This window comes from Bufo gargarizans, chromosome 8 (assembly GCF_014858855.1).
Source record: "Bufo gargarizans isolate SCDJY-AF-19 chromosome 8, ASM1485885v1, whole genome shotgun sequence".
Taxonomy (NCBI): domain Eukaryota; kingdom Metazoa; phylum Chordata; class Amphibia; order Anura; family Bufonidae; genus Bufo; species Bufo gargarizans.
The window spans coordinates 34,624,337-34,648,377 of record NC_058087.1 but is presented as its reverse complement, the minus strand read 5'-3'; the positions used below and the strand labels follow the sequence as shown (position 1 = coordinate 34,648,377).

General features: G+C 43.6%; 1 protein-coding gene across 3 annotated transcripts in view; it reads right to left on the bottom strand.

The window, feature by feature from the left end:
• Window positions 1-2,413: 2,413 nt before the first annotated feature.
• The window catches only part of WIPF1 (WAS/WASL interacting protein family member 1), an 81,018-nt gene continuing 59,390 nt past the window's right edge, over window positions 2,414-24,041 (bottom strand). For all 3 annotated transcript variants that reach the window (XM_044302575.1, XM_044302576.1, XM_044302578.1), the window contains 7 exons: window positions 20,647-20,727; window positions 16,210-16,339; window positions 13,973-14,140; window positions 12,815-13,591; window positions 9,904-10,113; window positions 7,861-7,974; window positions 2,414-3,183 (listed from right to left, as the gene is read on the bottom strand). In XM_044302575.1, the coding sequence (XP_044158510.1) occupies window positions 3,128-3,183; window positions 7,861-7,974; window positions 9,904-10,113; window positions 12,815-13,591; window positions 13,973-14,140; window positions 16,210-16,339; window positions 20,647-20,694 (1,503 nt within the window). In that variant the 5' untranslated portion in view covers window positions 20,695-20,727 and the 3' untranslated portion in view covers window positions 2,414-3,127. The remainder of the gene's footprint in view (window positions 3,184-7,860; window positions 7,975-9,903; window positions 10,114-12,814; window positions 13,592-13,972; window positions 14,141-16,209; window positions 16,340-20,646; window positions 20,728-24,041) is intronic.

Genomic DNA, 24,041 nt, shown 5'->3' with positions numbered 1-24,041 from the left:
TTGGATCATGTTATTTCCCATGACCCATGACATCTCACATGGGTTAATATTTAATGCCTATGGAGAAGGGCGGGAGAGGCAAGGACCCATTTCTAGATTAGAAACATAACCGATTCATTTTCGTGCCCCTTTTACTCTATTACAGGCTTCAAGAGACAAATGAAAGGTACATTTTGGATTTTGGCTTGGCCCTTGACCAGTAGGAAGCTCAGGCACCACCACGATCTGGCTGGTGAAGCCCCAGTTGAGAAACGTTGAGAAACTCCACTCTATAGTTCTCCGATTTAGAAGACGGAGATCATGAGCGTGACTACAGGGGCAGCACAGAGCGTAAGAACGTTTTTTAATAAATGACTGCAGTGTGACTGAGATATCACCAGTCATCTACGTACCGTAAGGGGCCTGAGCTGCGCTGTAGGTCTACATTCAAATTGCATGTGTCGTTCACCAGAGCACTTGCTGATGATCTGGTTTAGTGCACAAGCATGGCACTCAGTAAAGTCTGGCACTCAGTAAATATCCATGGCATGTAAAGCATTGTCCATTGTCCATTGTCGGATACAGCTATGGGTCTCTGTAAGGCGACAGCTATCAGTATTTACTGGAACCTGCAGAATCTTGTACCAAAGTCATTTCACAGTTGTTTCAAGAATGGTATAGACAGACCGAACCTGTAGAACTACAGGTCAAAGCAGAACCTGGCGCTGGAGGTTTCAGCCTTAGGAATGTACAGTATAGTGTGTTATATATGATATACTAATGTTCCACTTGCACTATTCAAAATCTGGATAAAGTAAAGTAATGTTTATTACGTTTTTCAATTTTCCGTGGAGCTCACAGAATTTGTAAAACTTATTGACTGTGATTTGGAAGGGACCCAGACCATACAATCCACTTATACCAATTTTTACACCCAAATACAAAACCCAGTTCACTTTCTGGTTCATCAGAAGTCCCACAAAAAATATTCAACATTTTTCAAACCAACACCTGGACCTGAATACTTTTGTAATTATATGTTCTAAAAAATGTAATATATTCACCGAGTTATTTAATAAAATCTATCAATATAGCGCCACCTGCTGTTTGTTCTTTTCCTTATTTCTGTGTCCACCTCACCGAGGTGACGGCACCTGCTCAGTTCCATTCTTCAACTGTCACTAGCCATATCACACCCCTGAGCTGTGCTAGGGAGAGAGCTGCAGCAGAAAGGACACCTCCCCCTGAATAAGGACACACCACCTTGAGCTGTGATAGGGAGAGAGCTGCAGCAGAAAGGACACCTCCCCTGAGTAAGGACACACCACCTTGAGCTGTGCTAGGGAGAGAGCTGCAGCAGAAAGGACACCTCCCCTGAGTAAGGACACACCACCTTAAGCTGTGATAGGGAGAGAGCTGCAGCAGAAAGGACGCTCCCTGAGGAAGGGTATGCTCCTGAGCTACCAGCCTGAAATAAATCTAATGAATGTGGAGGTACAGGGCTGGTTCTTACTTTGTTAGAAATAGCTTGTCCTGTACTATATGATGTCTGATTTTTCATTTTTGACATTAATCATGGGCTGAACGCCTTTAAACTCTCTGTTAGAACTTGCAAAACAATAATTTTACGTGGAAAGAATTTCTCCTGCTGCGCACATATTCCTATCACATACTTGTTATGGCGCCCTCTGCTGTTTCTATGCGTCCGCAAAAATACTGAATTGCTATCCGTTTTTTTGCGGATCCGATGAATGAATGAGCCCTAAGAAATATGGGTTACTGAATATTTCCAGACAAGACACATACAATCTTCTGCCAGTAATAAAATGGTGATATATTTCACTGTGTGAACCTCTGGCGCTATTTCAGCAACGCTTCATACTCTAGCCCTGTGATGGCTAACCTCCGGCACTCCAGCTGTGGTAAAACTACGACTCCCAAGATGCACACTTGCTTGGCTGTTCTCAGAACTCCATAGAAATGAATGGAGCATGCTGGGAGTCGTAGTTTCACCACAGATGGAGTGCTTCGCCATCACTGCCCTATGCTATTATATGTCAGGGAGGTATGAACAATCGCATGTAGACGATTCTAGCATTATAAAGCCAACTCTGTTAGTTCACGAGTCCTGTCCCCTCTCCTGACATGTCTGTTTCATCAAATACATGCGTTCCCCGTGTAATAAACAATTCTGGAGCCTCTCTTCTTATGGCTCTGTGTTGGGCCATGCCTTATTATTCCTGCTAGAAGTTATGAATTAATTACTAGCAGTTTGCAATGAAGGTCCAGATGGATGTTACCAGTTGGGGTTTTTGTCCCTGCGCAGTCTGACACTGGCAGCTGTGACTGGATAATGGTAGACTGTTCAGGGACCCCCCCCCCCCCCAACTGGTAACACCCATCTGGACCTTCATTGTAAACTGCTTGTAATTCATTCAGAGCTTCTAGCAGGAATAATAGAGGAACGGCACAACAAAGGGTCATAAGAAGAGATGTTCCAGAACTGTTATTACATGGGGAATGCAAGAAGTTACTAAACCATGCCTGTCGGGAGAGGCGACTTCAAGCCAAATGTCTTCATGGATCGTGCACATAGCGCAAAATGACATCAGCACCCACAGCAAAGATAAGTGACCTAATACACAGACTCCAGGAATGTAATTCGGTGAGAATGTATGTGCACTGGTGATACAGGACAACTTACTAGGCGAGTGATGTTTACCATTAGGATAAAATTTACGTAGCCAAAATATATTACGGATTCAGCCCCTTCGAATGCGTTTATGCTGGTGCTGAATGTCTACCAACGGTAAAGTCTTTCCTGAAGTTTGTAAGATCTTAGTAAAGCCCATACCGATCCACTTTCCATCACAGTCACGTGACATCATGTTTTTTTTTCCTTTTTTTCTTGGGTACATTCTCCCCAGCTGCTTTTGCTCAGGATAACGGCACAATCAGCGCGGTCGGCGGTGGGTAACAAGCTTCACCTGATAGTACAATGCACCTGTACGCTGTATGGTCCATACACAGCCACCCACATGGTCCCATGTGGTCTTTTCCTGACAAAAATTCCGACAAGAGCATCAAATAAAAGCTAAATGTTCCTTCTCTGATCTGTACAGGCATCTTTGGCGGTTGAAGATCTGCTTCACCTGGGTATTGGAGGCAAAGGGGGAGCACCTCTCTCTTTTCTGGTAGAGCCACCTACAACATCAAGACAACACATAAAAGACTACACTTCTCAACGCCTCTTAATTTTATGGGACACGACGTTTTGTAAGGCCAAGTTCACACTTCAGTTATTTCCATGAGTTAGGCCTCATGCACACGACCGTATGTATTTTGCGGTCTGCAAAATATATGGATGACGTCCGTGTACATTCCGTATTTTCCGGAATGAAACAGCTGCCCCCTAATAGAACAGTCCTATCCTTGTCCGTAATGCCGACAATAATAGGACATGTTCTATTTTTTTGTGGAACGGGCATATGGCAATGGAATGCACACGGAATAACTTCAGTTTTTTTGCGGACCTATTAAAATGAATGGTTCCGTATCCGGACACGGAAAGAAAATACGTTTGTGTGCGTGAGCCAAAACCAGGTAGGTATAAGGCAAAGATCTGTACCTGTTCTGTGTTTTTTACCCGCTCCTGGTTTTTGCTCACAATCACTGATGGAAATAACTGAAGTGTGAACTTGGCCTAAGGGCTCATGCACAGGAACGTAGTTTTAGTCCGTGTCCGTTCTGGTTTTTTTGCAGCCCGTATGCGGAACCATTCAATTCAATGGGGCCGCAAAAAAAAAAATGAAATGACTCATGAATGTGCATTCTGTTTCCGTATGTCCGTTCTTCAAAATAATAGAACATGTCCTATTCTTGTCCGTTTTGCGGACAAGGACGGGCATTGTTACAACGGATCCCACCAAAAAAGGGATGCAATATGGATGTCATCCGTTTTTTTTTTTTTTTTTGCTGATCTGTGTTTTGCAGACCGCAAAATACATACGGTCGTGTGCATGAGCCCCAAGTCCGGTTTTATGGCAAAGTCGTTTTCTGGGAAATACATTTTTATGAAAGGGGACCAGAACGGATTGAACCTAGATAATGAAGTATTACTTACCTCACTGATCCCCCTCCGCTGCTCTGGCAGAGATGACCCGCCTCACCCAGTGATTGGCTGAGCGCAAATTTCCAGTCATTTTCTCTGCATCGAGCTGGGACCAGGAAGTAGAGAGCAGCCAGGAGGATCAGTAAGGGAAGTCAGGTTTATTTTTTATTCTCACCCTTTTAATTATCCCTGCAGACAACCCCTTTAAAGGGACTGTTCAGCTTTTTAACTTTAGTTTTTAAAGGGAATCTTTTCACCTAAATCTTGGACTATTATCTGCAGTAACACACTGTAGCACTGCAGATTTCATATGTTCTTACTGTCCCTCGTTCCACCGCTGTCAGCACTCAAAGCTGCACTGAAATGTCAGGACTGCTGTGCCATGCTAATACAATGGAGAGGACGCATGCACAGCAGTCCTGACAATGTATTTCAGTGCAGCATTGAGCACTGACAGTGGGAGAACAGGGAGCAGTAGGACATTGAGCACTGACAGTGGGAGAACAGGGAGCAGTAGGACATTGAGCACTGACAGTGGGAGAACAGGGAGCAGTAGGACAGGGAGCACTGACAGTGGGAGAACAGGGAGCAGTAGGACATTGAGCACTGACAGTGGTAGAACAGGGAGCAGTAGGACATTGAGCACTGACAGTTGTAGAACAGGGAGCAGTAGGACGTTGAGCACTGACAGTGGGAGAACAGGGAGCAGTAGGACATTGAGCACTGACAGTGGGAGAACAGGGAGCAGTAGGACATTGAGCACTGACAGTGGGAGAACAGGGAGCAGTAGGACATTGAGCACTGACAGTGGGAGAACACAGAAGCAGTAGGACATTGAGCACTGACAGTGGGAGAACACAGAAGCAGTAGGACATTGAGCACTGACAGTGGGAGAACAGGGAGCAGTAGGACATTGAGCACTGACAGTGGTAGAACAGGGAGCAGTAGGACATTGAGCACTGACAGTGAGAGAACACAGGAGCAGTAGGACGTTGAGCACTGACAGTGGGAGAACAGGGAGCAGTAGGACATTGAGCACTGGCAGTGGGAGAACAGGGAGCAGTAGGACATTGAGCACTGGCAGTGGGAGAACACAGGAGCAGTAGGACATTGAGCACTGACAGTGGGAGAACAGGGAGCAGTAGGACATTGAGCACTGACAGTGGGAGAACAGGGAGCAGTAGGATATTGAGCACTGACAGTGGGAGAACAGGGAGCAGTAGGACATTGAGCACTGACAGTGGTAGAACAGGGAGCAGTAGGACATTGAGCACTGACAGTGGGAGAACAGGGAGCAGTAAGACGTTGAGCACTGACAGTGGGAGAACAGGGAGCAGTAGGACATTGAGCACTGACAGTGGGAGAACAGGGAGCAGTAGGACATTGAGCACTGACAGTGGGAGAACAGGGAGCAGTAGGACATTGAGCACTGACAGTGGGAGAACAGGGAGCAGTAGGACGTTGAGCACTGACAGTGGGAGAACAGGAAGCAGTAGGACGTTAAGCACTGACAGTGGGAGAACAGGGAGCAGTAGGACATTGAGCACTGACAGTGGGAGAACAGGGAGCAGTAGGACATTGAGCACTGACAGTGGTAGAACAGGGAGCAGTAGGACATTGAGCACTGACAGTGGGAGAACAGGGAGCAGTAGGACATTGAGCACTGACAGTGGTAGAACAGGGAGCAGTAGGACATTGAGCACTGACAGTGGGAGAACAGGGAGCAGTAGGACATTGAGCACTGACAGTGGTAGAACAGGGAGCAGTAGGACATTGAGCACTGACAGTGGGAGAACAGGGAGCAGTAGGACGTTGAGCACTGACAGTGGGAGAACAGGGAGCAGTAGGACGTTGAGCATTGACAGTGGCAGAACAGGGAGCAGTAGGACATTGAGCACTGGCAGTGGCAGAACAGGGAGCAGTAGGACATTGAGCACTGACAGTGGGAGAACAGGGAGCAGTAGGACGTTGAGCATTGACAGTGGCAGAACAGGGAGCAGTAGGACATTGAGCACTGACAGTGGGAGAACAGGGAGCAGTAGGACGTTGAGCATTGACAGTGGCAGAACAGGGAGCAGTAGGACATTGAGCACTGACAGTGGTAGAACAGGGAGCAGTAGGACATTGAGCACTGACAGTGGGAGAACAGGGAGCAGTAGGACATTGAGCACTGACAGTGGCAGAACAGGGAGCAGTAGGACATTGAGCACTGACAGTGGGAGAACAGGGAGCAGTAGGACATTGAGCACTGACAGTGGGAGAACAGGGAGCAGTAGGACATTGAGCACTGACAGTGGCAGAACAGGGAGCAGTAGGACATTGAGCACTGACAGTGGTAGAACAGGGAGCAGTAGGACGTTGAGCACTGACAGTGGGAGAACAGGGAGCAGTAGGACATTGAGCACTGACAGTGGGAGAACAGGGAGCAGTAGGAAAATAAAACTAGCAGTCTGGACTCCATATCTCCAGCATTACTCATATATTATCGTAGATAATAGTCCAAAATTCTGATGACAGATTCCCCTTCCTGCAGAACCTGTGGAGTCCAGTATACTTATCTGCTCCCTGCCACTTGATTGTAGCTCCTTTCGTCCACTTTTTTTTCTGACGCACTCCAGTCTACACCAGTAAATTTCTGCCACAGATGGGGGTCATGTCAGGGGAGTATGAACATGTGCCTCATCCATCTGGAAGTTTCCATGCTGAGACTGCAGCACAGCAAAGAGAGTGGTGGAACGAAGGAGCTGGAGCCGAGCAGCGGGGAACAGGTAAGGCTAGTTACACAGTGTCTTGCCGATTCTCAGCATATTTGCCGGGTTGTGGCCGGATCTCCAACGGTTCTCATTATGGTTAATGGGCGGGAATTCAGGCAGCATCTGGCAATACTGGATCCGGATAGCTAAGGAAGACTGTTCCCTGCCGGATCTCTTTTTTTTTAGGGCTCATGCACACGACCATATCTATTTTGTGGTCGGCAAAACATGCATCCGCAAAAAATATGGATGACATCCGTGTGCATTCCATATTTTGCAAAACAGAACAGCTGGCCCCTGATAGAAAACCCTTATCCTTGTCCATAATGTGGACAATAATAGGACATGTTCTGCTGTTTTGCAGAATAGAAATACGGATATACGGAAACTGAATACACACGGAAAGAAAATACATTCGTGTGTATGAGCCCTAATGGCAATGTGAAGCTAGCTTAGGTATGCTGGACTCCACAGTCACACCGGAAGGGGGGGGGGAAGGTAAAAACTTATATAAAAGTTGGACAATCCCTTTAAGACATGAAGAAGGCTACAGCTACACTGACAACTGTTACCTGGTCACTAGACTAATCAGTCTGCCTTCTTAAGAAAGAAACTTTATTAAAAAAAAATACATGTATTGTATAATATGTTCCTGTGCATTAATTGGGAATATTTCCACTATTATTTTATAAGTAGTTGTTTCATGTTTTACCCGTACATGTAGATAGGAATACATGGGTAATGTGTAATTGTTGGTACACATGTGAACCCTTCCTCAGGCCCTGAGCTCGGCATTACACAGTACATCAGATTGGCTTGGAATTTTCTTCTAAGACCAAACACCATCTTTCATGCATTATCTTAAATGGAGCCTTCAACAAAAGTAGCAGAGATTAGTAGCAGTTCTCTCAGTGCTTCACGCAGATCTCCGAACAAGTAGGTAAAAAAAAGTTGATTTTGTAGTTAGATTTTAGCTCTTAGCTTCACACCATTATAATAGAATAGGTTCATTCTCACCTCGACTTTCGCCCCTCACAATTTTACTAGGATAGGTTTTATTTGATGGTACAAAGGGCTCTGGTGGTGGCAGATCGGAAAACGGATGAAACGAAAACCTCCGCTCCCATTCATCTGATAAAAACAAGCAAAAAAGTGATTTTAGTGGTCACCAACTAAAGATGAACTAAACCAGGCATGCTCAACCTGCAGCCCTCCAGCTGTTGTCAAACTACAACTCCCACCATGCCCTGCTGTAGGCTGTCTGGGAATGCTGGGAGTTGTAGTTTTGCAACAGCTGGAGGGCCGCAGGTTGAGCATGCCTGAACTGAAGATGGTCTGTGCAAAATAAGGTGAATATGTTGGACGTAGGTAAAAATTGTGGAATGAAAACAGGTGATTTTTAATCTACAAGTGAAAAAATTATACCACAAAAGCACCAGGGACCGAATAGCAACTAATAGCAACGTTCAGCATGCACCTTATATAGCAGAATAAATTATCATGAAAGTTCATCCGAGTCCACATTAAAGGGAACCTGTCATCACCTTTATGCTGCCCGTACTAAAGATGATGACAGGTTCCCTTTGTCACCAGGATTTTGGGCATAGAGCTGAGGACATGGGTTGCTAGATCGCCTCTGGCACATCCGCAATACCCAGTCCCCATAGCTCTGTGTGCTTTTTTTTGTGTCAAAAAAACGATTTGATACATATGCAAATTAACATAAAAGAGTCATATCTTGCTTGTGTGACCAGAGAAGAGTCATATTTTCAAGCTCTGACTCATCTCAGGTTAATTTGCATATGTATCAAATAGTTTTTTATACACAATAAAAGCACACAGAGCTATGGGGACTGGGTATTGCGGATGTGCTAGCGGCCATGTAGCAACCCATGTCCTCAGCTCTATACACAAAATCCAGGTGACAGGTTCCCTTTAAGGTTACGGTTCATTAGCCAGCCATTAATTTGCAGTATGAGTTACTAAAGAAATTAAATAATATCATGCACTGGAAATGTGACGACAAGAGTTTGTAAACTCAGAAGGCTAGATGCCATAGGACTGATTCTCCATTTACTGTACGTGAAGATTTTTGAAAATCTGATTACTAAGGCACTTCGATGTGGCCAGCGTGCTGCCAGTCCGGCTTTGAGATGGTATGTAAGTACTGACTAAAGTTGGCCTTACACATTAGATGTATTTAGGCTGAACCTGCCGATTTTGAGGGGACCAGCTGCCCATCTAATGTGTATGGGAGTCTCCCAACTTGGGGGATAGAATGGTCGGACATGATGGATTTCAACATGCCTGATCCTTTTGTTCTGGGGAGCCTGGCAGCAGCTTCCTCCCATTCACAACACAAGCCTGCATGAGTATGGGGTGATCGGGAGAGATATCTGTTGGCCGACTGTTATCTTGTGTGTATGGCTGACGTAAAGGGAGTCTGTCGCCACAGTATGCCATTATACACTGCTTACATAGCTCTGTAGCATAACTATAGATTAATCAAATGGTACCTGTCGCCTTTTGGTTTGAGGTTCACCAAAGGAAAAAAAAAACACAGTTTTAGCCATATGTAAATGAGTGCTCGCAAGTGCCCAGGGGCGGCGTTCGGGCTGTAAGTGCCCAGGGGCGGCGTTCGGGCTGTAAGTGCCCAGGGGCGGCGTTCGGGCTGTAAGTGCCCAGGGGCGGCGTTCGGGCTGTGAGTGCCCAGGGGCGGTGTTCGGGCTGTGAGTGCCCTGGGGCGGCGTTCGGGCTGTAAGTTCCCAGGCCGTTCATCCTTCTTCTCACATAACCCCTTCCCAGCCTGTTGCTTGGCTCGCCCTGTATGCCTCTTGCGTCATCCAGTTTACTGTACGAGATCCCGCCTGCGCATGTGCACTGCGATGACCATCGTGGGCAGCAGCATCGCTCCATGCAGTGCGCATGCGTCGGCAGGATCTCGTCCAGTACACTGGATGATGCAAGAGGCTTACAGGGCGGGCCAAGCAACAGGCTGGGGAGGGGTTATGTGAGGAAACACGAAAAAACAAAAACAAAAACAAAAAACATTTTTCTTACCTTCACCATATGAGTCTTGGAAACCATTTCTCATTGATGAAGGTGGAGGAGGAGGCAGAGGTCCCAGGCCAGGCCTTTCTGGAGGTGGTGGGGGTCTGGCTCCACTTCTAGGGGATTCTATTCCAGGTCTTGAAGGGGACAGAAGGCCCATGGACCCTCGGTGACCAAATCCATTTCTGTTGGCAGGAGGAGGTGGAGGAGGAAGTTGTCCTAGTGAGAAGGAAACATAAAGGGGTCAGCTGCCATACTGCCTGTACTGTATGCATGATAATATATTGATACTGGTGCAGTGTATAGAATCATTGTCATATGGTCTATTGCAGGAGCGCAACTGTAATTCATAGGGTCCTGTAGCAAAATAAGATGAGGCCCCCACCACCTAGTATAAGAAAATTAAAACAGCAGCATAAGTAGCAATAATTAAAAGGTATGTATAATAGCACCATATATCAGAAAACCCACATTAAAGCTAAAAGTCACCATGTTGTTAATCCCCACAAAAAGGTAAAATGTTCTGGCACCCAATTGACCCCCCCAACCTCTGGGTCCCATAGCAAGTGCTACGGCTATAGTTTAACCCATGGTCTATTGGTATTGGCACAATTGGTTACTGATATTCACCTCTCTCCGTATAAGCAAGCAACCATGAGGACAGAATGCATTTACTTTAGTTTTTAGCACGGTCCCTTGGGTTACACTTACTGGACTGTAGTTCAACTTTTCAGATTGCTTTAACCCTTTGAGAACATGGTGATTTAGCATTTTTGCTTTTTTTACTCCCTGCCTTCCCAGAGCCATAACTTTTTAATTTTTCCATTAACACAGACTTGTTCTTTGCTGGATGAGTTGCACTTTTTAATGCCACCATTTTTTTTTTTTTTTTAATCAAATCATTTTTATTGAAAATTTTTAAAGAAGGCAATATCAGGGTTCACAATCACATTATGCCATTACCACCATCACAATACGATTCTATCATAGAACTCACAATTGGCAAAAATGACTATTGCAATTTCACATAATATACAATCTTGAGTACTTGAAATCGCATATAAGATACACCCCCCATAATCTACTAAGAACACTGATCATGACGATGTTCCCTAGACTAACATGTTAACACCCCTCGCCCCCCTTCCCCCCCCCAAATGAAAGGAGTAAGAAACCTTCTATCCTAGTTTATAGCATTAGATGAGTATGTGACATCCATTCGTTCCACAACTTGTCAAACTTCTGAGGACATCCACGCTTAACAAACACACTCTTCTCCAATATCAACATGTTAATGCCACCATTTAATATTGCAGACAGTGTAGGGGGAAGCTGGACAACAATTCCAAATGGGTTTCGGGTTTTGTTTTTAGGACATTCCCTATGTGGTAATACTGACCTGTTTTCTTCATTCTCCAGTGAGATTACAGTGATACCACATTTGTATAGTTTTATTTCTGTTTTAATACTGAATAAAATACCACATTTTTCACCCTTTAAGTGGGGAGCAAAGTGCAGGCTCTGTACTCACTGCTCCGTGGTCTTCCTCGGCCTCACAGCGTGGCCGGAAGAGCTGGAAGAGCGCTGAACCTAAAGAGCAGCAGTGGCATCTGGCGCAGGAGAGGTATGATGATTTATTTTTTTGTCTGTTGAGATCTTATTAACATGGGGGTCTGATCTGAGGTCTTAATGGGAGTCATATTCACATTGGGGGTTTTATACACATTGAACATTGGGGGCCTGAGCTGAGGCATGTATGCGGTCTTAGTAACATAGCGGGTCTGATCTAAGGTCTGATGGGGGTCTTTTTAAAGTTGGGGGTCTTATATGAGGTCTGATTAATATTGGGGGTTTGATTGGGGTTCTAAGCTGAGGTATCATTAACACTGGGGGTCTGACTGGTGGTTGGATCTAAGGACTAATGAAAAATTATTTTTTTCTTATTTTTCTCCTTTAAAACCTAGAGTTTTATAGGGCAACAATACAGTAATTATTTTTTTTTGCATCACCATATTCTGACTCCGAAAATCTTTTTTTAGATTTCCATCTACATAGCTTTGTGAGGGCTCATTTTTTGTGGGGTGATCTGTAGTTTTTATTAATACTATTTAGGACTTTGTGTGACCTTTTCATCACTTTTATTTTTTATTTTTTGGGAGGTGAAGAGAAGACAAAACTGCAAATCATCAATTACAGCATTACACCGTTATACCTTTTATATTTTAATACATTGGATGTTTTGGGACATGGAGGTGACTATAATCTTTATTTTTCATTGTTTATATAATTTTATTTTTATTATGGGGAAAGGAGGATGATTTTAATTTACATTTTTTTAAATCTTTTTTTATTTCTTTTTTAACCCCCCCTAGTGGGCTTGAATATGCAATCTTCTTCCTTACACTGCAATGAATTAGTATTAAAGTGTATGGCAAATTTTCTTATGGAGCACTGCCACCTGCAGGCCTCCATAAGAACTACAACTTTTAGCCTTTGATTATCCCTGTGTTGTAAATATGTCTGTGAAAGTTCTCATTTATACAGGTCATGGTATATCTGTAAAGAATAAATCAAGGCAACTGGACGTACTGTAGATTTCTTGAAAACGTTTCACTCGTTCTTCCAACGAGCTTTCTCAATTCTGAGTGACTGTACAAAAATTCTATGGGAATTCTCTATTCCCAGAGAATTCTTGTAAAGTCACTCAGTATTGAGAAAGCTCGTTGGAAGAACGAGTGAAACGTTTTCAAGAAATCTACAGTAAGTCCAGTTGCCTTGATTTATTCTTTACAGATATACCTGTGTTGTAAAGCATTGAGTCTGTATACAGGTTGACTATATAATGTTATACATATTGGAGTTTTCAAACATTATGTTTATTCAGAGAAGAGATACAAATATGTATACTTGTAACATTTACCTGATCTTCCTGATGGCTCTCTTACTGGTGGTGGTGGCCTGTCCATTGAAGGTGGGGGAGGTGGTGGTCCAGACCGTGCAGGAGGAGGAACGGGTGGTGGTGCAGCAGGCAAAGGTGTCAAAGATATATTTCTTTGAGGAAGTCTTGGCATATCATCAAAGTTAGAAGGGGTTGGTGGTAAAGGAGGAGGCCCAGGCCTCCCAGGAGGTAAAGGCGGTGTCTGGGAAGCTGAATTCGGTCTAGGTGTGTTGGGAACAGGTGGCTTATTGTTTTGAGGTGGTGGAGGAGGGGGGAAATCTCTGGAAAGAGGTGGTCGGTTTCCTGTAGGAGGAGGAGGTGGTCTATCATCCACTGGTCTACTAGGCGTTTGCGGAAGTGATGGTCTATTCATGGATGGAATTGGTGGAGGCACGGATGGAGATTGTCTGCTGTTTCCGACAAAGCTATGCACTTTATTAGATGACACAGATGGAACAACAGGTGGTGAGTTAACGTGCCTATTTGCAGAAGGTACTGGTGGAGGTCCTCGGTTGTGAAGACTTGAGCTAATTGGTCTAGGTGTATTGGGTACTGCAGGTGGAACATTTTCTGACCTAGAATTAAAATCATTCCTGGGAGGTAGAGGCATTCGGTTTCTTTGAGGTTCAGGAGCAGGACCCCTTATTCCTATTGTAGGTGGAGGTCCTCTCGGAGAGCTGCTTGGTGGAGTGAAAGGTCTGGCAGATGGTATTCTCCCACCACCAGGTGGAAAGATTGGTGGTCTGTTTCCAGGTGATTCTAAAAGAAAAGGGATCAGATGTCAGTTAACCTATAGAGCGAATAATCTCAACATGAAAAAAATGTATTGAATAAAAAATCTGTATTTTTTTTATTAAATGATTGGTAATTGCAAAAAATAATAAATATTTTATAACCATCACTCAACCTTTACACTCACTAGAAATGTATTGCTACAAAGATATTGACCAGTAGGTGACTCTATACTTTACCCCTCTTCCCTCCACCCAAAAAAAGTATCTCCTGTGACCATAAAATTGGAAGAAAAAGTTAACAGTACTATGTTAACTAATTTCACACTAATTCGTACTGCATATTTTTCATACAGGCAAGAAAATGAACAAATATAATATAAATCATCAAAACCATGATTTGCCTCACCATTTTCCCGGCTTCCTGAAGACCGTAATTTTGGCATCCCTCCTTGAAACAAGCCCCCTAATCCTGGAGGTCCTCCAAATCCCCCACCTCCGCCACCACCACCACCTCCACCTCCTCCCAGACCTCCACCACCACCACCACCACCACCTCCAGGAGATGTTTTTGGTTCTATTGGAAAGAATGACAAAGTCAAATACATTACATTGAAACAAATGATGAAGGTTTATACAGCAACAGTTCTCTATTATAAACCATAAACCTTTGCCTGATGGATACTATATTAATAAATTAATTCTGGGGCCCAAGGTACATCTACATCACAAAACTGGCAGGCAGCTTTAAAACGCTCAAGAGGACTGATTATGGGGTCCCTGCAGATCCCTGGGGAAAGAAGATATTAGCTGGTGTGTCTTTTCCACCACCCGATGCATCTATAATACTAAATTGGGTAATCCTTTAAATAATCTACTCCGTTTTTTACATGGACGCATAGGCTGGTTGAGATTCTGTAAGCTGCCTATTCATATGTAATGCAGTCAGTCTACCGTGCCATGTGCCACTTGTGCAAAGGGTGGGGGAATAGGGGCCCACCCTTGCTCAGGGCAAAGATATGTATTTCTCTTCTCATATAGATTGTTAGACTGGATACCTCTGCCGTGCAGCAAAAGGCCCCCATGTTCCTATCTGCGGGCTACTGAAACACCTACGATTCTTGTCTACTGCAACCAAAGGGCGCAAGATGGCAGTAGTTACGTGGTTCATCCACGTTGCCTCTTACTTTGCTGTGGACGGATTGTCTTCTATGCATGTGCTGAACAGTGAATGAAACAGGAGAGGATCCCACCAGGTACAGCACAAAAAGGGAATCACGTCAATGCAGCCATCGAAATGCATCAGACAAGGATTGTAGGTATTTCCATAGCCCACAGATGAGACCTGGAGATCTTCTGCTGCACCGCAGTGGTAGCGTATGATCTGACATACAGATATATGTCACGCGAAAAATAGATCAGGAGCTACGGTGGCTCAGTGGTTAGCACTGGTGCCTTACAGCGCTGGGGTCCTGGGTTCAAATCCGATCAAGGACAACATCTGCATGGAGTTTGTATGTTCTCCCCATGTTTGCGTGGGTGTCCTCTGGGTACATAAAGACATACTGATTGGAAACTAGGATAGTGAGCCCCATTGGGGACAGCTTGATGCTAACGTCTGTAAAGCGCTGCGGAATATACCAGCGTTTTAAATATATATAAAATAAATATTGGAAAATATGCTTATTGATTGGATAACCATTTAAGAGGTTGCCGAGAATTAGAAAACCATGGCCGTTGTCTTCCACAAATAGTTACACATCTGTCCACAGGTTGTGTGTGTGATATTGCAGCTCAGCTCCATTTACTGTAAAGACGCTGAGCTGCAATACAAATACATTTCATAAACAGGGATGGCACTGGTTACGAAGAAAGCAGCCTTGTTTCTCTAATTCTTTACATTTTACTTGATAAAGTGTAATATAGTTTTAGGGTACTGTTCCCAAAATGAAAACTTCTTTATCCACAGTTCAGTACTTGGCTATCTTTGTCAGTTCCATAGACTCCAAATGGAGCGGCAACACACATGCTCGACCACCTCTTCATTTAAATAGAGGTCGCGGCAGCCATATTCTTGTGATAAATGAAGAATATGTTTTGATTCTGGGAAAAGCCCTTTATTATTGCATTTATTTACAGGTCCAGACATCAATACTGATGCTACATGAGGGGTATAACCCGGAGCATGGCAGGACACGGCCATTAGACATGTGACAATCTCTCGTTGCCCTGTGCCTCATAGCTATTGTGTATTAAATTAGCCCAGCCTATATGGTTAACAATACGAATAATGTATAATCATGAATGCTCGATTCTGTCATTATCCTATGACCATCAGTAGAAATAAACAGATAACATTTCACCACAGGCTTTAAAACAAGATATATATTTTTTTTAATCAGTATGCCTTTTTCACCACTAGATGTCAGCACACATAAAAACTACACTATTTTATTTATTTATTTTTAAGTCTTGTGGGTATACATGATAAAAAAAGAAATATAAATAAATAAATATAAATATCTCACTTTCAAGTTGTAAAAACTAATACAGTGTATGTGCACACTTTTTCTGTCTTCTAAAAGTGTTGTACATACTAAACTGAGCCAAACAACATTTGTAAACTACTAGAACTTTAGAACTTACTGTCCAGAACTGGTTGACTTCGGTCATTGGTAACCGCTTTCTTAAGCTTTCTGCCTTTGTTGATATCTGACAATAAAGCACCTCTTCCAGACAGTTCAGATTTGCTGAGAGCAGGCTTCTCTGTATTGGCCTGCAAAAAAACAATGAAAACCATAATGTATAATAAATACAATAAAATGCATCATCCAAACTAGACATATGCATACGTGCGCCTCTTCTGTATATACCGTACTGTAGATTCTGCAGAGCTAAATTATAATTGATTTGCTGACATACCTGTAGTTAGATCAGTATCCCCTTACCCCAAAACAAACTTTGCCTTTAATTTAAAGGGGTTATGCCATGATTGGTGTAAAAAATCTAAATCAGACATCATATAGTACTGTACCAGCCCTGTGCCTCACATGGACCCCATTCATTGCTTCAATTGTTCTGCTTGACTGTCTTCAGGCTGGCAGCTCAGGGGCATGTCCTTTCTGCTGCAGCTCTCTCACTGTAACTGTCACAGCTACCATCAGTGCATACAGCTCGTAGAAGCTGAAGGATGGAACTGAGCATGTGCGACTACCGGAATTGGTGGATGTGCACATTACTATACAGGTTAAGCACCAGGGGGCGCCATTATAATGAAGCAAAGGGAATATCTCACAACAGGGAAAGTTTTATAACGGAGAGTTAATGGCAAAAGTAACTAGTTTTCCATGCTGAACTATATGAAAATAGCAATTTAGGGTCCATTCACATGTCTGTAGTGTATTGTGGATCCGCAAATTGCGGATATGCAATACACCCGGCCGGCACCCCTATAGAACTGCCTATTCTTGTCCGCCATTGCGGACAAGAATAGGACATGTTCTATCTTTTACGGAGCCACGGACTGGAAGTTCGGGGGCCGCACTCCGGAAATGAGATGCGGACAGCACACTGTGTGCTGTCCGCATCCATTTCTGCCCCATAGAGAATGAATGGGTCTGCACCCGTCCCGGATAATTGCGGAACGGGTGCGGACACATTCTACGGACGTGTGAATGGACCCTTACGGTGACACATCCCCTTCAATTTGCCACATGACGTTTACAGCCTGAAACTTCCAAGATGTATCTTACAGATTTATAAATGCCATGGTGGGAAAAGGTTTCCTTTAAGATGACTATACAGTTTTATGGCCCAACGTGGGGAAGGATTTCAGGTGCTCAGAAGTAATGTTGATGGGCGTCCATGAATTCATGACCATTCCGTAAAGACAGGGATTTGTGTCATTTGTGATAATAAATATAGATGTCAGCAATGAGGTTGTTCACCTTAGCGCCCCCATCCTTTAAACTAGCATCTATTCTAAAGGCTTGGGGAAACATTAAAGTAGAGGCAATTGCACATGTATACCAAGTGACCTTTTTTTGTTCCGATTTTCATAAAACTATTGCACGAATGTAAGTGAAATTGGCCTAGGCGTTCCTTTTTACAATGTATTCTGCAATATGCGACTAGTCTGCAGTGCTAGGTGTATAAGCTCTTAGGCTACGTGAAAAACAGACATGTGATGGACGTTTTTTTAACAGCCATCACACGTCTGTTTTAAGACCAATGGTAGTCTATAGGGTTATTTACACGGCAGTTTTTTTGATGGTCAGTGAAAAACAGACGTCAAAAACGGATGTTCTATCTTGTCCGTTTTTCACTGATGACTACCCCCATACAATAGAATGGGCCCGTTTTTAAGTGAAAAAAAGTCCGTTAAAAATAGACAGTTTGTCCGTTTTTAACAGAATTTTTTTTTCACTGTCATGTGCATATGGCCGCGCAGTCACATGTTCAGGTTTCTGCATGCAGTTTTGGAAACCAAAACCAGGAGTGCATATAAAAAAATCCATAAACCAATGCATGTGGCTGTACCCACAACAGCAGTTGTCCCACGAGAAAAATTGCACAGTCTTCAAACCAGTACCCAGATCTAAATACTTTTGTAATTTCGTGTAATTAAAAATGTAGCATAGCCACGAAGTTATTCAAGAATATCCATCTGTATAGCGCCACCTGCTGCTTGGTAATTTTCTAATTTCTCAGTCCACTGCACTGATGTGGATGCACATGCTCAGTTCCATCTTTCAACTGGCCCTAGCTGCAGCAGGCAGGACATACCCCCTGACCAAGGGCACACCCACTGATATGAAATAGCATGATAAATAATACCAGATTCATGTCTACTATACATGATGGACGTGATGAATGCTAAGGATCGATAGGAAATCCAAGGATCCGCAAGGAAATTCCTATTGTGTGCTGTAATATGGGTCTATCCAGGGATCAGCAACCTTCTGTACTCCAGCTACTGTGAAACTACAACTCCCAGCATGCAAACATGCTTGGTTCCTCTTTTAACTCCTATAGAAGTGAATAAACTATTCTGGGAGTTGTAGTTTCTGAACAGCTGCAGTAGGGTGTTTCATTTTGTAATGAAAAAAAAAAAAGTAAAGTTTTTGCAGAATTTTCTTACGCCCCAAGTCTCAGTGATGTAAAATATATATATATGCCAAATTTCAAGAAGATTGGATAATATTTATAGGTTGCACACTTTGATCAGTTTTGTAAAAGTAGGCAAAAAATAAGAATTTTCAATGTTAATTGCTTTTATTGGGAAAACTAGAAATCACAAACTTAAAATATTAAAACTAAGGCCAAGTTCACACAGGCGAGATTTCCACGCGGGTGCAATGCGGGAGGTGAACGCATTGCACCCGCACTGAATCTGGACCCATTCATTTCTATGGGGCTGTGCACATGAGCTGTGATTTTTTACGCATCACTTATGCGTTGCGTGAAAATTGCTGTATGCTCTATATTGTTGCGTTTATCACGCAACGCAGGCCCCATAGAAGTGAATGGGGCTGAGTGAAAATCGCGAGCATCAGCAATCAAGTGTGTATGCGGTGCGATTTTAACGCATGGTTGCTAGGTGACAGTCTATTCACTGTATTATTTTCCCTTATAACATGGTTATAAGGGAAAATAATAGCATTCTTTAATACAGAATGCATAGTAGGTGGTCAATTGAGGGTTAAAAAATAAAAAATAATTAACTCACCTTCTCCTCTTGATCACGTAGCTGCCGGTCTCTTCTTACTTCTTTAATCATGAGCTGCCGGCTAAAGGACCTGTGGTTGACATTACATCACATGGTCCAATCACATGGTCCATCACCGTGGTGATGGACCATGTGATTGGACCATGTGATCTGACGTCACCACAGGTCCTTTAGCCGGCAGCGGTGATGTGAACGAAGCCTAAGATTGATAGGTAGTATGATAGGCAAAACATGTTATATTAATCAACTTTGAACGATGCAATCCCTTCTTTTGTTAGCTTGGTGACGACTTTTCTGTGATGCTCGACTATCCTCAACAAGAATTGTTTTTGTAGTTCGTCCCTGACCGATTCGTTAAACTTCTTTATCAGAGCAATTCCTCTTTCTGCGGTATCACTGACCACCTTAGGAGCGTTCACATGGCTTCTTAGAGAATCACTGCAGTATTCTGTCACGTCTTGGATCCAAAACAATTCAAAGAACGTCTTTGTTTTATTAGTAATGAAATGGCTCAGGTCTTTTCCTTCAAAAACTAGGTTTTTACCCTCTAATCGTTTCATTTCCTTTTTCTTTGCATGTTTGGTTTCTACATTTTTAGTAATATTTTCCTTAGCCTGAGTGATATGTCCGTCTAAAAAAGCCAATCCTACGTTTGTTTCTGACAGATACCAAAGGTGTCTCTTAGCAACTGTGAGAGCACTTTTTTTGAAGTCTGCATCTGGGTAAGTGCTCAGAAGCTGTAGCATATCCAAATCATTCTTTGGAGCCTATCGACTTACAATTGCCTCGGGCAAAAAGTGAACATATATAAGGCTGACAAAATGTGCAACCTGTTTCATTCCTTTCAATTCTCGAAGAGGACAATTTTAAGTGCATATATTGCCTTGCTTGATGCAGAGCCCCTGGGGTCCTGAAACTGAAGTCATTTTTAGACCAACCTCCTAGGTACAGGAGTGAGAGTAGTAATACAAGTGATCAATGTGTGCAACCCCTAAATATTATCCAATCTTTTAGAAATTTGGCATATGTATCTTTTACATCACTGAGACTCGGGGCGTAAGCAAAGTCATGTGAAAATCACATCTTTAGAAAAATGAAACACCCTAAGCCGCAGTGCCGGAGGGTGCTGATCCCTGGTATATAAGATAGCAGGAAAGGGTGGCGAGCACCAAGCCATATGTTTGCTCTTAAACCACATTGATTGATATCAGAGATCTGGTTTGAGCGAAAACTTTGCACAGGCTAGAAGTTAGATTCGCGGTCCTGAATATCAGAACCCCAACTAATGCATTAATTCAATATTACCGACTGTATTCCCATATACATATATAGTATTCGTTGTTTTAAAAACCTACCACTGCAAGGGTAGGCGGAGGAGGTGGTGGGGGAGGGGGGGCCGGCATCTTCAGCTGGGTTCACTGTACCGTCTCCAGGACCTGCAAATAACAAGAACATGTAGTGACATGCATCAGTGTGACATTATTATTAGCTTTATTCAATAAACTGCAATTTTTGAACATCACATTTTTTTGAAAATTTGATTCTGAGAAATGTCTCATTGCACTCGTGTGAGTAGACATGTCCTGTTTAATAAATGGAGATATCTGTTTGTGGTCACCACATGATGTGTGACTGTGATCACAGCTCAGTGCAGTGTCCTGGGGGGAGCGGGCAGTTGATGGAGCTTCGACACCTTCAAGCGCCCCGGTCTCTGCATACAGTTAGCTCCATATATGCTGATACAAGTGGAAATAGTCCCTGCCATCCACATGCAGTGAAGCTGCACTTGACGTAAGGATGACTCAGCGGCACACGTATTGAGTGTCCTTGTGGAAACAGCTTCTTTCTTAAAAGGACTTAGAAAATGTGCACAAATGTTACAAACTAAATGGAAATGCTGCATTTGCAACTTTGTTTTTCTACCCTGGGTCTGACTCGGCACAGCAGAGATAGGAGTAAAGCTAAGACTCTGTTACACATAAATCACTAACTTAGGCTACTTTCACATCTGCGTTTTTGCTGGATCCGGCAGGGATCAGCAAAAACGCTTCCGTTATGATAAAACAACCGGCTGCATCCATTCAGAACGGGTCCGGTTGAATTCTCTCTAAAACATCCATGACGGATCAGGCACTAAAACCATTGCAAGTCAATGGGCGCCGTATCCGTTTTCCTTTGTGTCCGAGAAAACTGATCCATCACCATTGACTTACATTGTGAGTCATGATGGATCTGTCTTGATCAGTATCCCATGACGCACACGTCCGGTATTGGAACGCAACCAAATGGAATTGAATGCACTCCGTTCCATTCAGTTCAGTTTTGTCGTCCCCATGGACAATGAATGGAGACAAAACTGAAGTGTTTTGAGAGGCTGTGACGGATACCAATACCGGAAAGGAAAACGCTGATGTGAAAGTAGCCTTAAAGGGGTTGTCCAGGCCCTTAAAAAAATTGTGGATAGCTGGGAATGATGAAGGAGTATAAAAAAATAAATAAAGTACCTGCTCAGGTCATCCTGGTCACTGCAGTGCTTCCCAATCCCCGCCGCTACTGGTCCCGGAGCAGCCAGAAGTGTGACGTGCCAACTTCCCGCATGTCACTACTCAATTACCTCCTAGCTTAGGCCGCTGATTGGCCAGCATGGAGGATGTGTAGTAGTCACACTTCTTGCCAGACTGGGACAGAGAAGCTCCGCAAGAACCAGGACGACTCATACATTTACTCATACACCAAGCTTGGCCACCCCCATATTTTTAGGGCCCAAACAACCCCTGTAAAGCTTGACAGTCTACAGTTGCTTGATCAGCCGACAGCTATCTCTCCCGGCATCTCAATGATGAGAGCGGAGCAAGCCGTTGCCAGACACGTCTGTTGGCGGCCAATCTCCTGGAAGAACAAAAGGATCGGATGAAAAAATGTAAATACACCGATGATCTCGGGGAAGAGTCAGGAGCCCCCCATACACATCAGACTGTCAGCCAGTCCTGCGGTTTTATTCAGCAATGACCTCGAATGTATGTTGGCCTTAGAGTTGCGCGAGATATTTAACAATGGCTGATGCTGGGTGACAAATATGGCGCACCTCTACATTGTCCGGCACCTGAGTTTTGGCACAATTTTGGTGCGTATTAAGCCACGGGCTCTTTACGATCCCTTGTTGGATGCGGCAAAGAAAACTCTACAAAGCTTCATAAATGCAGCACATGGTCCTTGCGTAAGAATTCTGGCACATTTCCAATAGTAAATCTCTCAGTGTTTTCAAACGCATGTTAAAAAGGCTAAACTGAGGTTTTGTCACCCTATTGATCGATTCTAACTATTGAAAGACAGCCGCGGTCCCCAATGTTACAAGCAACTCAATGGCCAGATGTACTAGAATCTATGTAAAAAGTAGAGCAATTTGGTGCAACTAAGGTTTCTCCAATTCTTTGGCTTGTATGGGAAACGGTTGGGGCTTATTGGGAAGAAGAGTGGCTCCATATGAAAGTAGGTGGGGACATTTTTCTCCAAACTTGCACCACAATTCTGGTGTCAAATTCTGTCTCAAAGTAAGCCAACCAATAGTTGGTATAGAGTCCTGTCAACAGGACTTTCTTTACCATCCTGCATAATGGAAACCAGACGGATCCGTTATGCTTGCCCATAGACCTCTATTATGACGGAATGCCTCTAACGGTTTGTGTTTGGAATTCCGTTTTACAGATTCCGTTATAACGGAAAGTAATAACGGAATTCATAAGGCCGATGTGCACCCGCCCTTACACGGACCGATTATCAGGCAAATTATTGGAATAAGCGTTTCTAGAAACGCTTGTTCCCGATAATCTGCCAGACGCTAGGTTTACGCCATCTATTGGATTAGTAAGTCTGCCTCGGTGTATTCCTTTTATAAGACTACACAACAGTAGACGGAGGGCATAGTCCACCATGTGTACCCCTTTATTTCCAAACAAGCTTCCCCTACAACGTATTGTGTTGCTCAGTTCAGGAGAATAAGATTTGTACACTGTCGTAGTTACTGAATAAAAAAAAAAATTCCCTCCAGTCATACAAAAATGAGTAAAAAGGATGAAAATAGAGACACATTAGATCATTTTTATGCCTGATGCTTCCCGTCACATATACCAGCTTCCTGTAAAAAATAAAAAAAAAGTGCTATGACAGGAAGGTTAGTGTTCACTGCAAACCCACAGTCATCCTGTTTCTCGATGCATACTCACTTCTACTACAAGAACTGAGGGGACGCCACCCCGGCCTGCCCGAGAGAGGGGCCTACATGGCACCTAGCAGTGTCCTCACTCAGGAGTGGGAAGCCTGGAACGCTACCTAGTTTTCTTACAAGTATATACTGTATGTCATGTCACTTTATATACTGTCACTGTATATAATGTCATTGTATAATACTGTTGAGGGGGCCCTGACAATAAAATCTTTCAGTCCTCCTCCTCCTGGACGGGCCCCATCTGAGTATGGGCCCCATAGCAGTTGCTTCACCTGCTTCCACTATAGCTATGTCCCTGCCTGGGGCCCCTTGATCCTGATCAGGGGTTCCACAGAGCATAGCAACAAGCACAAGTCACTTTTACAATAGGCAAGGCAAACTGATTTCAGCCTGATCAAATATGTTTTAGGCCTCTTTCACACTGGCGTCGCATGTGAAGGGCCGGATAGGATGCGGGTGCGTCGCGGGAAAATGCGTGATTTTTTTCTGCGTGAGTGCAAAGCGTTTTAAGGCGTTTTGTACGCA